Here is a 16349-nt window from a genome sequence, read left to right on the forward strand (position 1 = left end):
CATGAAAATATCCAGACATCTGACTCCTGGCTTAAAATGACTTAAGTTATGTATGAACTATTTTTGTAGATATAACTAGGACGAGAGGAACAGCCTGCAGGAGGACGTTCTTGCTACTCATGTGTATTTTTTGGGTTGTTGTTGTGTTTTGTTTTTGTTTTTTTTCTTCCCTACCCACCTGAACCTGTTACATTTTTCAAGAAACTCAAACCAAAACCGCCCACCCCTCGGGTCAGCCCGTCTGTCATTTCTGGCAAATGATGCCTTTACAGAAAAGAAAGAAACACCTTATTAAAAGAGATGATGTGGGTGCACATGTGCTTGCCAGAGTTTCCACTTTTTTTCATCTGTGTGTTCTCTGCAGTCGGGGCTGGTGTACACTGAGGAGGAGTGGGAGAGAGAGTGGAACGAGCTGCTGAAGTTGGCCTCCAGTGAGCCTCGAACTCACCTCAGCAAAAACGGCAACACCAGTGGAGGGTGAGCTGTTCCAGTCATATCTAAAAAAAAAAAGAAAAAGAAGAAGAAGAAGCAAAAACCAAGACATTCCTTTAACAAGAATCTAACGATATTTACTTCTTAATCATTTAATGAGATTTTAATATCTGAAGAGCGAAACAAATCAGCAGCACCAGCAGCAGGTTAAAAACATAAGTGACCCTCTGGCTCAGATCAATCAGTCAAGGAAACTGACAAATTGTTTCCACTTGCACTTTGAAATTACTTCCTTGATTTACTAACATCCCTGAGGCTGACACAATGTATTGTGCCATCTACTGGCAGCCTTCAGTACTCATCATTTCAAAAGCCTTTCCCCCTTGAGCTGTGTTCCTTTGAACTGCAGCAGGTGATGTGATTGGTTCCTGTTGCGTAAACATGTGCAAAGTGAGTTTATCTCAGGCTATAGAAGCCAATTGGAAACTAACGTCCTCCTCCTCCTACACACAGAAACCTTGTGGGGTTTCCATTCTCTCTGACATTGTGGTTTCTCATGTGCACTTCTCAGAAAAAAATACATTTTCACATTTTGCTTTGTGTATCAACATAACATTATCTCTGTGTGTGTATTCCCAGCTTTGACCCCAATTACTTCCCTTCAAAGAGCCTAATTTACTCATTTGGTCTGGTGGTTTTAACCTCTCATTGAGTTTGACTATAATACAGTAATCAGGTTAGAGATGTTTGATGGTCCTAGTGTGAGAAGAGCCCCTAAATAGGATGAGTGGGATTCATATATTAAGAGGCTCTTTATTAGAGTGAATTTGGCTGCGTGGCTGTTTGTGTGGCTGACAACTTAATTGTTGCACATTCTCTGGTTCCCTGGTGGTTGCAAGCCTGAGAGTTCTGCCTCTGCATTTCTCTCTCTCTCTCTCTCTCTCTCTCTCTCTCTCTCTCTCTCTCACTTTCGCTCTTTCACTCTAACATATGTATGAACAGATGGATCTTTCACTATAGTTGCCTCTTAAAGGTAGCCAAAGGAAAAAATGGATCATTGGATTAAATCACGCCGGCGTGCCATTAGCTTGTCAATTTAGTGGCTGGAATTTATGCCGTAAACCATTCAGGGCAGTGTCATGATATTTCAGGAGGTTATATTTTGTTTATTTGTCCGTCTGTAGTGTGGATAACTCGGAAGATCCTGTCTATGAGAGTCTGGAGGAGTTCCATGTGTTTGTGCTGGCCCACGTGTTACGCAGGCCAATTGTAGTGGTGGCTGACACTATGCTCAGAGACTCGGGAGGAGAAGGTAGGACTGCATCTTCCTTTCATCTTCTACATTCTTCAGCAGGACTGATGTTTTAAAGCTGGTGTTCTACCTGATTTCCAGCGTTTGCTCCCATCCCATTTGGAGGGCTCTATCTACCCCTGGAGGTCCCTCCTAGCCGTTGCCACTGCTCCCCGCTGGTCTTGGCCTACGATCAGGCTCATTTCTCAGCACTGGTGTCCATGGAGCAGAGAGACCAGCAGCGAGAGCAAGGTAAGCAAAAACTGACCTTGCAGGTTGCGATGTAAACCTTTCCTGACCTTTTCTTGAAAATTCTGAGTATCACTTTGCTGTAATGTGCAACAGTGCAACAGTTGGACAGTCTTTGCTTTTGACTCGGCGGGGAGATTGCAGAGAGATTGCGAGGGGGTCTGCCTGTCCTGCTGGAGGTGAATAATGTATGAAACAGCAGTTGAACTACCTGTGATCCATTATTAAAAGACGGCAGTTGGCAGCAGGAGCCAGGGAGCGGGCAGCATGGAGAGAAAGTGGACAGCAGGCTCCGTTCTTATTGAGCGTCAACCAAATAATTAAAGCGGAGATGTGCTGTGGGTTTACAGTTTTGCTGTCTAAAATCACTGCTGGCTGATTTCAGTTTCTTCCAGTAGGTGCGTCTGTTTATGTTTGCCTCCTTCGCAGGAACTCATCCTATGGTGCTGCGTCGACATATTGATTGCGTTATGCTGCAGCGAGTGATTTTCCATTTTCTTGTGTTTTTCTTGTTTTACCCGTTTCAGATGCCAATGTTCCCACTCCGGATGCTTTGCTTATTCTCGCGGTCAGAATAATCCTCACATGGAGTTCCTTTAATTGACAAATAGTGGATCTCCTTGACAACCAGTCTTAGTAGTCACGGCACTCTTCTGTATCTGACTCAGTGGGTGGAACTCACTTGTCATTTGCGTGGGCAGTCGGCCAAATCCGCCTCTGTCTCTTCCTCACATACACACACACATGCACGCACACACACACACACACACAAAAGCTGTTTCTCTCATTCTGTCTTCTTCCTTCTTGTGCTTTTCTTGGTATGTTAAGATTCTATTCTCAGCCTATAAACACCAACCTTGTTATTAAGTCTTGGTACGACCACTGCAGACTTGCAGACAGACATGATTACAAACCTGCCATCCCTGCCCTCAAGTCATTCCCTTTAATGCCAGCAACACATCAAATGTCACCACAGCCCCGACAACTGTTCAGCACTCCCTTTTTTATTGGAGTTTGTCAGTGTGGGAGCAGGGATTCACTTTTTGTCCACCAGATGGTGTCTAAGTCCACAGAAGCCAGTGTAGTGCCATCACAACAACACTGCATGACTGTACTTTTTCATTCTGGTACACTGTGTCCTGTGATAGAATAAAGAGTGCAGCTTGTCTGCAGTCTCTGTCCAGGATTTTTAGTAGTTTTCAGGTGATGAATCGCATTATAAAAACAATAACATGAATCTGTGCTGCAATAAATATTGTTTTTGTGGTATAAATAGATTATGGCTTTTTATTTTCTGATTTTCAAGAAATGGTAAAGTGTTGCCAAATTGGCTGATGTTCTCTGAGTGGATGCCAGACAGGCACGGAAAGGGTCAGATAGAAAGACATCCGCTGCCAATTAGGGCAGAGTCTCTCCAGCAAGCCCTTAAGCCCTCACCACATCACCACATATGGGCAGGGTCCCGGGCTGCTGGGGCCCCTGTAGACCAAGCCCCTCTCCTGACAGTCAGACCACTGTGTGGATGGCTCAGGTGGAGGGTTACTCTCTCTTCCCCCCCTGCACTGTAAAGCGCATCGAAGGGGCTGTCGGGCCTGTGTGTGTTTTTGTGTGTGTGTGTGTGTGTGTGTGTGTGTGTGTGTGTGTGTGTGTGTGTGTGTGTGTGTGTGTGTGTGTGTTCAGCTGCCTGGGTTAGAATACTGCCTCTTTCTTCAGCCCTCTGTATGGAGGATTAAACGCGGGTCCCTCCCAGTAACCTGATTCTAAACCACATTGACACATCACGCTACTTCCCCTCTTGTGAACTGCTTGCATGGCTGTTGGGGCTATATTGATGGTAGATGGTGAAAACACATAACGACAAAAGGAAGGAGGGAGGGAGGGGTCACCAAAGTCAGTGGTTCTTGGCAAGGAACACACCCCTGAAAAGAACAGTCAAGAGGTTTTTTTTTTTTCGGAGTCATGTGAACCCAGCATCCTGTTGTATGTTTTCTATCAAGCCACTTATGCTCACCTGCTATGTGATAATGACTCACACCTCAAGAGGACACCGCTGGTCGTGTCTTTTTATCAGCTTGTTTGTGCTCCCGTGGTTAAACGATGGAACTGGCCCTCTGGGAGAGGAGCTTGAATTAGCTCCCGAGTTTTCCAGACACTTCCAGGTTTTCCTTGGCAGGCCATCATCAACCCTCTAGCATCCATTTGAATGAAGTGTATGGTTGTCTTTTACACAAAGACCACCTACATACGAGTGTGGTGTAACCGTGCAGCTCCAGCCAGGTTTTACCCGCTATCTATAAAGTGTATTTCTCTCCAGGCTGTCAGCATAATTGAACCAATATGGCAATAAGAAATAAAACAGTATTTGTTGTGGTTTTATATTTTACTTCAAATGTGATTCTCAAGTATTTGGTTCCGCTGTTAAAAATCTGTGGCAAGAAGCTCAGGCTTGTTTATATGCATGACTGCTGTTTACTCTGGTGAATTGGGCCCTTTAAATCTGCAGCTGTGCAGTGACCAAAGTCAGGAATTCAAATTTGTGCATTTTCCAGACAGTACAAATTGTTCTTGAATCTCAAAACAGAGGAAACATTGGCTCTGTGTTTGTGCTGCTGTGAGTTAAAGCTTGTAATGGGTGACTTTGTCCTCCGACGGGATCAAATGAGGATGCAGAATCGTCTGCTCTCATCAGAACCGGCAGGATATACCTGCGGTGCTCATTTGGCATGAATGAAAATCATGTTTGTGTCCATTCGAGGCTTGTGACAGGTTATCTCCTGCGTTGCCAACAGCTGTTTCCTCACAAGTGACACCCAAGTGTCCTCCCTTGCTCTCAATTTGAATCCCCCAACTGAAAGATGCAGACTGAGGGAGGCGAGGCAGGCGAGCAGTTATGCTACACAGCTCACATTCCACAGGGGGCTATGATGTCATCCCTGCATAAGCTTTGGGAACCGGTCATTCAAGGACTGCAAAACAAGGCTGCCAACAGGGATAGTAAATACATTACAGCACACTTTAGTCCCCCAGAGCTCATTTGGCAGTGTCGAATCTTCGTCTCTGGACGCAGTCCAAGCAAGAACAGCAGCACACGCAGCACTTTGGGATGGCGAGAAAGGAGGACAGCTGCATGGTGGGAGCGAGGACGCCACCTCATGGACCTCCCCCTGCCTGCTGCGTGACCCTAGTGGGAGCTGGTTCACTGTCTCCTGTCTGCCTGTTTTTCGAAGTGATTGTGCCTGACATTTTATGGGAAAACTGTTCAAGGCAGGAAATTTATTTTTATTTTCTCCCTTTTTAGTGCTGCCATGTCACAGACGGAGCCACAGGCATTAGTCATGCCTTTTCTAGCTATTGCAGGTTTGATGCTGAGACGTCCTCGGACTCATTTCTGGAAGCCTCCTTCGTCTCCAGTGTTATATTTACACAGCTGATGGAATGCGCTTGTTTAGCAAGTTGTGGTGTCAGATACGAATAAGTAACCATTTAATCAGCGTTAGATGTGTGATTACATGTCTAGCAGCTCTAATTCTTTACCAAGCTCAAGAGGCAGTGTGCATGTACCACCAGTATTTTGACACAGGAGGTCTGACCTGCAGTTTGGTCCGGGACACATAAAGGGCTGTTGCTGCTGGTGTCTCTATGAAGCCTGCAGAGCAGAGCAGCCTATTGACAGTGGAAGGAGCAATGAGACGGGGAGGAGACTGTATCCTCCATCTGGGCCTGACAGTGAAGGCTGGAATGTCCTGAGCTTTGAACAGCCTGCCTCTCTCTGCTGTCATGTGGGCAACAGCCTCCACACTAGGTAGCCTGAGGAGAGCTGTCATGTGGGCCAGTGGGGTCTGGCTAGTACTCTCCATACACACACACACACACACACACACACACACACACACACTCCTGTTTTGAAAGGCAGCCATGCACGAACACACACTGTAAGCACGCCTCCCACCAGAGGAAGCCCGGGTGGGTGTCTGTTTTATGTTCATCGTCCATTGATTAGTGTTGAGAACCTCCTCCTGCTCGTAATAGCTGATCACATCAGCGGAGGATGAATGAAATTATTTTCAGCACTCACGGCTGTGTCCGATCGCACTCCATTACCAAACCGAATCAACGTGCACAGACCAGATCACTCATAGAAAGACTCTTCCTTATAAAATCACAGCAATGTTTGTAGTCTTAAAGTGAGAAATCTACACCATTTCTAGCACAGAACATGTTAGGTTATAACTGCTGATGTCTGGGAAATATCAGCGGCAGTCACATGATCATAAGATGCAGGGATTTAAACAAACTTCCTGCATATTTGGAGTAAAAATCAGAAGTGAACCAAACATCCATCAGAGCTTACAAACGGACTTCCTGGTTCTACTGTGACCAAACACACTCGCCGCTCTTTTCAACAGTTTTCCTCCACAATGACGGATTATTTCCAACATTTCAAGTGGGGCCACGTTCCGGTTTATCTCAAAGGAAAGTGGCTTATAGTATTTTTACAGTGTGGTTGATCATCTGAACGCCTGTGTTCGTTATCTGAGTGGACTTTGTTTTAACAATGTCACCCTACTCCTAAATATCAGTAGTAACTGTAAGTGCAGTGTTATCAAGTAAATAAATGATGGCCAATGAGATTGAAAGTGCAGGATTGGAAAAGGTCACAGCAACTAGGTCTATTCAGTTGTTTTTGGGAGGCTTTGTAATCCTGTACTCCTCTGTAGTCTGTCCTGATGCTATCAATTAGTCCGATTTTCCATTTCCTTCTTTCTTACTTTATTTGAGCCCTTGAAGGACTTCTCGACCATGTTGGCATACAAGATCAAGTACTACGTTCTTGACCTTGGATGACAAATGTAACACACAAGGTTTAATTTCTGATTGGCAAAGATTGCAAAGTGAATGCGTTCTTTACTTAAGGAAGAGTGCAGATATTTTGTAAATGAGTAGAAGTGTAAAGGTCGAGGCTCTGAAACATACTGCAACTGTAAACCAGAAAATAAGAAAGTGCACTGAAACTGAACATGGTGTCGTGTCTATAAAAGAATTAAAAATATAAAGTAGAACTTTAAGTAGAAAACAAAGCATGAACTAATTTCAATGTGCTGAACAGTTTCCAGCTGGAAATTTTATCAACATGAAAACACAATTTAGGTGCAGTTAAGCTTCGTACAGGAGGGTTGGGATGTAGGTGACTGTTGAGCAGAACATGCAGCCATGCGTCATCTCTATTAGTCCTATCAGTTTTGATTGAAATCAAGCTCACAAAACCAGTAATTCTGTTTGAATGTGGTTTGAATTATAGATACCTGTGCTAAAATGCAGGGGGTGAAAGCACGTCAAAAGTCCCCTCAAGTAACAGTAACTAAATATTTGTACTTCCCACTTGTGTTCGCTGTTAGCATTTAGTGTCATGGTTACTCTCAGAAGTTCCTCAGTCATGCACTTTGTAATAAATACAGATTCAAAACATTAACATGAGAGAAAGACTGCTAACACTGGACTAAACAACTGGTGGTTCACATGACTGCAGCCCATCACTGTCTGCATGATTCACAGTGAGTGGCACTCATTGGTCACAGCCACTTCTCTGCCTAGAAAATGGATGATGGATTGAATACGCCAGCCAGTGGGTGTTTACTTAACCTCACACTGACAGGCATCTGGAATAATTAACTTGGCATTAGTCTACTGTGTTGTTAGTGTGTCACTTTAGCTCTGACGCCACGGCGGTCTCGTGTGTGAGAATGCGTGTGGCGTGAGATGTAGTTTCCGCTGGTAAAGCCTAGTCTAAACTAACCTTCTCAACGATCTCATCTCTTCCAGCTGTTATCCCTCTGACCGACTCAGAGCACAAGCTGCTGGCGCTCCATTTCGCCGTGGACCCTGGCAGGGACTGGGAGTGGGGGAGGGATGACAACGATAATACCAAGCTAGCCAAGTAAGTCCTGTATAGTATATCATAGGGTGTTGATGCTTATCACCAAAGTACACAGAGGTGCTGACTACCCAAGCAACTTTTTAAGAGTGAGAATGTAAAAGCTGCATACCGAGGCAGTTCTATCTATCCGCGAGGCTGTATAGGGGGGGATTTAACACTGATTATGAGCTCTGGGTTCAGGTCACTTCAAAGAACCGGCAGAGAGAGAGAACAAATTGTGAGTCCCGTCAGTCATCCACAGGGTTTCCCAGGAATGGCCTCCCAGAGTTTTAGGAGGGAGTTTATGTAAGGGTTTCTGTTTCACATTCCTGCCAGTCAGGGGTTAGATTGTCCTTGAACAAGCTGCAGTAGGAACGATGCAGATACATGGAGAGAAGACATGCAAACAGGTTCCTTCCATCACCCTTTAATTGATGCATGTTAAATTCATTTAGGAGTTAGGTTATGGATGCTGAAATGGTTAAAGAGCCCTTACAAAGATGATCCGAGTCTGATACATGCAATTATCATATCAAAATCTTTCTCCCTCATTGGAAATTCTAGATTACATGAAGGCTTCAAGGTTCCATATTGAATGCGTGTGTTAGCTCCCAAACTGTTTATTATGACATGAATGTAAGACCGCCACTTCTAATCAGTACCTCAGTGCTGAGGAAGCGTAAACCTTGATCAATTGATGTAAAAACAGTCTTCAAGTGTCAAATCGTGCTCTTGTCTACACAGCCAAGCTCAAACATTCGACTGCAGGATCAAGAAAATAAGCTGTCCTTATTTGGAGGGGGCAGTAAACTTTCCAGATAAATAGTTTGTAGATTCAGCCATACACTTTTAAACCATGGCCATATCTTCTCCTGCAGTCTCATCTTGTCTCTGGAGGCCAAACTCAACCTGTTGCACAACTACATGAATGTAACATGGATCCGAATTCCATCTGAAACAAGGGTACGTCTTTTTTTTTCCCTTTTATTTTCTTCTGGCTTGCACACATGTGTGTTGTTCGTCGTGGTTAATTTCATCCTGGAGAGACTCCACCCCACATGTGGTTGAAACCACACAGTTAATTTAGATTTATTTGCTGTCAGAGTGCTCTAATCTCAGACATTCATGTGTGTATGGATGATGATTTTTTTTCAAAAGCAGTCTACATGCTTTGTGAAGATTTCATGAATCTGTGTGTATTTGTCACTGATTTACTTCATTAGATGTAGGTTTTTATCCCTCCAGCAGGAAGTTCATAAAAATATCCGTAAGTCTTTTCTTCATGTGTGTGTGTGTGTGTGTGTGTGTGTGTGTGTGTGTGTGTGTGTGTGTGTGTGTTCAGGCTCCCCTGGCTCAGCCAGAGTCTCCGACAGCATCTGCAGGTGAAGATGTCCAGTCTCTTGCTGAGTCCATGGACTCTGACCGTGAGTCTGTTGGCAGCAACTCCAATGTCAACACTGGCAAGCCTAGCAAGGAAAAGGACAAAGACAAGCAGCGCAAAGACAAAGACAAAAGCCGGGCTGATTCTGTAGCCAACAAACTAGGTAGCTTCAGCAAAACACTGGGAATCAAGTTAAAGAAGAACATGGGAGGTCTGGGTGGTCTCGTGCACAGTAAAATGAATAAATCCAACTCTGGCTCAGGGCGAAGTGGGGAGAATGGAGGGGAGAAAGCAAAGAAGAAAGACTCTAAAACAACCAAGGGGAGCAAGGATGAGTCGGGTCAGTCCGCCAGCTCCACCTCCTCTGAGAAGGCCACTAGCCCCTCCCCCACAGATAGAGACAGACCCTCCAGCTCCTCCCCCACTGAGAGACAGGACAGTGCAGGGAGAGTCTCAGGGGACAAGAGCCTTGAAAACTGGAAATACAGCACGGATGTGAAGCTCAGCCTCAACATCCTGCGGGCTGCCATGCAGGGGGAGCGGAAGTTCATCTTTGCAGGCCTCCTCCTCACCAGCCATCGACACCAGTTCCACGAGGAGATGATCAGCTACTACCTGACCAACGCCCAGGAGCGCTTCAGCCAGGAGCAGGAGCAGAAGAGGAAGGAGGCTGAGAAGAAGCCCCCTGCCACTAATGAGGTGCCCGCGAAGAAGCCTGAGCACGAGAGTGTCTTCCAGAGGGAGAGATCGGACAGCTCGCCACCAGAGAGCTGCTCTCCCGTCCTGCCCCACCACACCCACACCTACAACCACAGCTCACAGCCCCCACCGGGTCTCAAGTTGCAAGGCAGGAACAGTCCCACCCCTGCAGCCCCTCTCGTCTCTTTCCCTGTCCCTCCTCTCACCCCACCAACAAGCTCCCACCACGTCTCCCACCCAGCCCCTGCGCCTTACTCCTCCCCCAGTTTTGGTGCTAAGAGACCTGGGCCTGTTCCTGTGTCTGCCCACTACAGCCATACACCGCCCATCCAGAGGCACAGCGTGATTCACTTACAAGATGTCAACATGCAATCCTCCATCTTCCAGGATGACCCCTATAAGCCTGTGGTGGGTACCCTAAAGACATGCGCCACCTACCCCCAGCAGAACCGCACACTCTCCTCCCAGAGCTACAGCCCTGCTCGCTTGTCAGGGGTGCGCACTGTTAACACCATAGAAACTCTGGCCTACAACATGCCTGGCGAACACAAGTCCCACACTTACACCAATGGATTCGATGCGGGAGACATTCAAGACTGCCTGGAGTTTGCAGATGAGGACAACTCGTCTCACACCTGGCTCAACCAAGACAAAACCAAAGGGCGGAGCTCTGGAAGCCCTTTGTACTGCTTTCAGCAGCGCCGCTGCAAGAGGGAGAACTGCTCCTTCTATGGTCGGCCAGAGACGGACAACTACTGCTCCTACTGCTACAGGGAGGAGCTGAAACGCAGGGAGAGGGAGAGCAAAGTGCAGAGGCCTGCATAGCCATCAGCGCCACTTCAGCCAGCCAGTCACAAGCGAGGCCACAGGAGACTGAGGGAATAACACCATCTGCACTCTGCATTCAGAACATGATGGCAAAACATTTTCTTATTTTGTTGAAGAATGCTCTTGTATTCCTGTCACCCTTCCCTTGTTAGTATTATTATTGATGAGGAAAGCAGAACTTGAAACAGTGAGCAACTTTGGCCAGATAGTGTGTTCTTTTATTTCCTTCTTTTTCCGTAACATTAATTTAGTCTTTTACTTGTTTTAGAGTAAAAGTCACCTCTCTGCGATATGTAAGGGAAAGCTCTTTATTTTTGCAAGTACAAAAGATCTCAAACTCATCTTGAAGGAACATTTTAGCTCTTTTAATCAGTTTGAATGCAATACCTCTGCTTGGTTCCTCAAAATCTCTGTGGAAAATTTGTAGTTGTTTTGCAATCAAAAGAAATGGAACGGGAGATCAATATTAGCCTCTAAAGCAATAAATTGGTGATTTTTGCTACACTCTCTCCCAATTTTGTCTATGCACCAATAATATAGTTACTGTAGGTTAACTGTGTCTTGTAAATTGTAAAGGATTGTCACGGTGTGCTTTGGAAGCAAATTTGAACTACAGGAATTAACATGTACATGCATTATAGATTGTAATGTTGGATTAGGGATGACATGTAAAACTATCATTTGTTAAGTGTGTCTGTGTTCTCAACAGAAAGGTTTGCTGTGTCAGAATTGGATTTGTGTAAGATACCATTTAACACTTTTTTTTGTTTTTTTTTGGTCTATCTCCTTAATGAGCACCGGCCAAAAACTGGCTTCTTTTTTTAAAAAAAACAAAAAAAAACAGAGAGAGAGAGAGAAAAAATCAAATTACAAGAAACGCTTTTGTGCCAAACACGGAACAATGTGCATATGACGAATTGCAAATATGCAGTGTTTATGGTGTGTTCCTCTGAGTTGCCTGTTAACTACTCTAATTGGTAAATGTCTTAGATGAGAAGAATTGTGGGTAGTAAGAGCAGGCCTATTTGTCCAAAGTGTGATTACGTGTCTCTTTCCCCCCCTCTACACACACACACACACACACACACACACACACATACACACACACACGCGCGCGCACACACACAATGTGCAATCATGCTATTAGCACTATGTGGTGACCTGCAGTATAAATGTGTCACCGGTCCAGTGTGAGATTGTCTGTCCTTCCATATTTAGAGGCCGTTTCAAGAAGCACCTGCTGCTACGAGCACCTCAAGCCTTTTGTGATCATCAGTGCTTTAACCAATCAGAGGGTTTGTAAAACCCCGGGCCTCCAAGTGCTTTCTGCTCATTCAACATGACGACTGTAACGACGCAGTGTTTGTGTTGCCGTTTGTTCTGGTGATGCTGTTCTGGATAATGTACCATGCTGTCCTTAACTAAGTGTGTCCTGGCCAAGGATGTCCACTGCGGTTCGCTTCTGTCTCTCTCCTGTACACACTGCAGTGTTGCTCCTCTTTGTTTCTATGTGACCAGTTCATGGACTCTCACCATGTTAGAACTGTAAGATATGATTTTGTATTCCTTTAGGACTTTTACACTACTTTAAATTATTAATTTGCACATTAGGTACAGATGTAAATATGAAAAAAATAGTTTATTGTTACAAACATTATGTGTCTGTGTGTTTTTTTTGTTTAGTTTTGTTGTTCTTTGAGGAGGTGTATTCATCAAGGTGTTTTTAAAGAACACACCAACTTTTTGGGAAATATACTTATTTGTCATCCACTCCAGACCAAGACAAGATCAATGCGCTTCTCCTCTTGTGTGTTCAGAAGACAGTTGCAACCCACAGAGAACAGCTAAGCGCTAGTTAGCTTGGCTTGGCATGTTAGCTTACCTAAAAAAAACTAAAAAAAACTTCTCAATGCTTTAAATACACTAGCTTCTTGTCTCTGTGTCCTGGTTCAAATAGATAAGGTTAACTTATACAGCTAACACTTGCCATCCACTACCATTCATTATGCTAAGCTAACTAGCAGTAAGCTGGTTTCTGTGGGTCTCTGCTTCCTCCTTCATGCACAGATGAGAGAAGAGTAGCTCTCTTCTTGTCTGGCTCAGGGGAGGATGGTCAATAGAATATTTCCCAAATTTTTAAGGATTGGTCAGTTTTTTGTTGTTGTTGTTGTTGTTCGTTTTTAATCCTCTTGCAGTACAACATACTGTTCTGCCCTCATCTTCTTTCCCATTTTCTCTCACAGTCTAAAACTAGACAATAATGAGCTGACATCACCAGATCTGATCTGGACTCAAAGAGTTTCCCCAACATCCTGAGAAGGCTGCTCAAGAAAATTTGGTGTTTAACTGCCATGATGTAGGGCAAAAAATTGAAACCCAGGAGAGCCTGAAATACCCTGTTTTTAAATCACAAACACGGATCAAATACAAAAAATATGAATCCTTCTCAATGTAACTGGAAGAATACCAGAATATTTACTCCTCCTATGAAATAAAAAAATTAATCTTTAGACAAGATTACATACATCTCTTTGTTTAGATAACGCCACTCATCGTAATCTAAAAAGTTTGAATGTGGAGGTAAAATTAGCCTTTACTTTTTCGCCAGAGGAGCAGCAGGGTGAGTTGGTGGAGTGAGAATGAAGAGAAGGTTGCTTTGTGGGCAGCAGCCTGTTACGAGTGGGATGAACTGCATACCACTGAGTGGATAGTCTCGTGACCGGCCTGCTAGAGACGGTGATGTGGGTTCAACTTCTCCAACTGCTGCCCCATGCTTCAGGTTTGAGGACAAATTACTCCACGTGATGTTTAATGTTAGTCACACAGTAGCGCACATGAGGGGTTTTTCCTGTATTTCTATCGTGCAATGCTTTGATGCTCCTCATTACAGTTCTACTAAAAAGATGCATCTGTGCCCTTCACTCGATTATAAGCCCTTGAAGTACTCCTAAATGGAAGTCTTGAACTCTGGTATTTTCACTGCTGTTGACTCTTGAATACAGAAAGAGCCAGTGATGTGTATTTAGCTTGAAGCTAATTATGACAGCTAACAACAGCAAAATTGACCAAAGCTGAAATGTAAATAAACTTTAATACTTGAAGGGTCATCGCTACCATGGTCAAGAGCAAGCTACATATACACCGTGCTTGTTCGTTGTTTGTTTTTAGCTCATATCAAAGTGGTTGTGGATTACTGGACTAATTCCTGGATAAAGAAGATGTGGATTATACAGGATGATGCACTCAGGATGACATTTTTAGGCAGTTTTGCTGCTGTTGGCAGTCAGTTACTTGCCATTAGCATCAAGTCAAATATACATCACTGGCTCTTTCTTCCGTCCACAGTCACAAAGAAATGATTCAGATGATAATAGACATCTTTGGTAGCTCAGAACACTTATTTATGATTACTTGAAAAGTAAAAATACACCATTTGGGCAAAACATTGTTTGAATGCTACACAAAAATCCACAAACAAGACATTTCCTCCTCAATATGGTGATATGACTGTTGCATATTCATTTCTGTCACTGTTTTTGATGTTGCCACTGTGGAAATGCCAATCCCCCACCCTACACACGCACATACATGCACGTACACACACACACACACACACCTTCCATAGCTAAGCCTTGTTCTCTGCAAGTGCCAGCCTCCAATATCTGAGCTCATCCCACCCGCTCGGCAGGATGCAGCGCCAGCCCGGCACTTGAGAGTGGGTGGCATCACAATGCCCTTCAGCCTGCCTTCTGGGGGTTTGGTGTGGTGGAGGAGGGACACACATGGGTCTCTGTATGAAAGGGATCACTGCTGCTGCTGCTGCTGCTGCTGACCACATCTCTCTTGTTCTGTGGATACACTCCCAAAGTCACCTCAGTGAAGCATAGACTCTTTCCAGCCCACTGAGCCCCCCGACCAACCATTTCTCTCTCTCTCCCTCTCTTTCTTTTTCTCTCTCTCATGCTTTCCCTTTGACAATGCATTGAAAATAACTCAAAAGTTCAGGTTGAAGCCACATTGCAAAAACATGAGTTGCAGTTACACCTGGAGCCTGGGTGCTCCGGAGTTGATAATCCACTGAAAAAAGGTGTGACTGAAGAGATAAATCAGTCAAACCAAAAAAACACCACCTCCTCCGCCCCCACATCCTGTCTGCAGGGTGATACCGGAGGAGATGTGCTCTCACTGCTCATATAACTGTACTTTACCCTTCATCTGCAGCAATATAACTCACCGCAGAGGAGAAAAATATGTCATCTTGAGAATAAACACGTGATTGAAAGACAAGCAAACCCAGAGAGACTATTTGCCTCACCCACACAACTCATGTGTGAAGTAGCTCAGCGAGCTTCCTGCAGAGGGACTTTATAGTGGAATCCCACAGCAGTTGCACGAGTAGAAACGGTGCATACCAAGCAACAATCTTTAAATATTGGGTGTGTGTGTGTGTGTGTATATGTCTGAAGTTTTCCTTGACAACAGCTCCCTACCAACATTCCAACATTCAAGCCAAAATCATGAGTTATAAACCCATAAAAAATTAAATGACGTTTCCTTTCCACACAAGCTCTGAGAACACGCCGGCTGGGATGGCACACCAAATTATGTGGCAGTGCCAGGGATGGCAGCTTGTTGGTTTTGTGCAGCGTGGTGTGCACTAGTAGCTCCAACCTGCTTGGAGACAGGAGGTGTACAGATTGAGGAGGGTGAACAGCAGGCTTCTCGTCAAGAATTTTAATGTCTTCGCTGTTTCTCTTCCTTCCTGTCTCTCCACATATCGTATGATTCATTGTTAGCAGGAAAAGCCAAGTGTGTGATCTCTGCTAGTTGGGACACTCAGGAGGAGAATGGGGGGGGGGGGGGGGGGGGTGTACAGGTTGAGGCCACAGGTTGTAGGGAATCATATTATTTTGTCTATAAAGGAAACCTTAAACAATATATTGGGCCTGAAATACCAACAAGGAAGGAAGAAGTCCCCAGCAGTTTGATGCTCCACCCATTGTTGATACCCCTGTAGTTACCGTAAATATTTGCATGGGTGATAGGGAACAAGGTGTACTTCCCCCAGCAACAATAATACTGAGTCACATGCCACACTGGTGAGAAAAGGAGGAATATCACTCCACCCTGTTAAGCCTCTTGGTTGTAATCCCTGAAACCTGCTTTAATAATTAAAAGAATTCATCAATGAGGAACTCCCTTTAACAGGAAACTCTGACATTAAACAAAGACTGTCATTTCTGAAAGAGTAAAAGTACTCATTCTTTAGCCACCAAATGAATAAAACACACATTTTCTCACTTTAAAGCACTGGAAACATTAAGGATAATCATCAATGAGTAACGGTTTACTTGTAAATGAGGAAGTCAATCCACACATCCGCAGGGTAAATGAGGGGCTGCAGCCCCTCACTTTCGTTTAACGGATCCTGCTGTTGCTCTTGGATTGCTGCCCCTGCCGCACATTTACATCAACAGTGTTTCCATCGATGGATCACATAACAAACGGCCGATGAAAATACTGAGATTTGAAAAACTCGTGAACAAAAGTTCTGT

At 44.6% G+C, this 16349-nt stretch overlaps 1 protein-coding gene across 1 annotated transcript in view; it reads left to right on the plus strand.

Annotated features, from left to right (window-relative positions):
* otud7a (OTU deubiquitinase 7A) overlaps window positions 1-13527 on the plus strand; it is a 39741-nt gene extending 26214 nt beyond the window's left edge. Inside the window, exons 8-13 of the mRNA XM_086209034.1 lie at window positions 365-477; window positions 1617-1744; window positions 1826-1975; window positions 7793-7907; window positions 8765-8849; window positions 9229-13527. Of these exons, the coding sequence (XP_086065160.1) occupies window positions 365-477; window positions 1617-1744; window positions 1826-1975; window positions 7793-7907; window positions 8765-8849; window positions 9229-10791 (2154 nt within the window). The 3' untranslated portion in view covers window positions 10792-13527. The remainder of the gene's footprint in view (window positions 1-364; window positions 478-1616; window positions 1745-1825; window positions 1976-7792; window positions 7908-8764; window positions 8850-9228) is intronic.
* Window positions 13528-16349: the final 2822 nt, after the last annotated feature.

Source organism: Aulostomus chinensis, chromosome 7, assembly GCF_037954235.1.
Source record: "Aulostomus chinensis isolate RoL2024-O1b breed Wild chromosome 7, RoL_Achi_v1.0, whole genome shotgun sequence".
NCBI lineage: Eukaryota > Metazoa > Chordata > Actinopteri > Syngnathiformes > Aulostomidae > Aulostomus > Aulostomus chinensis.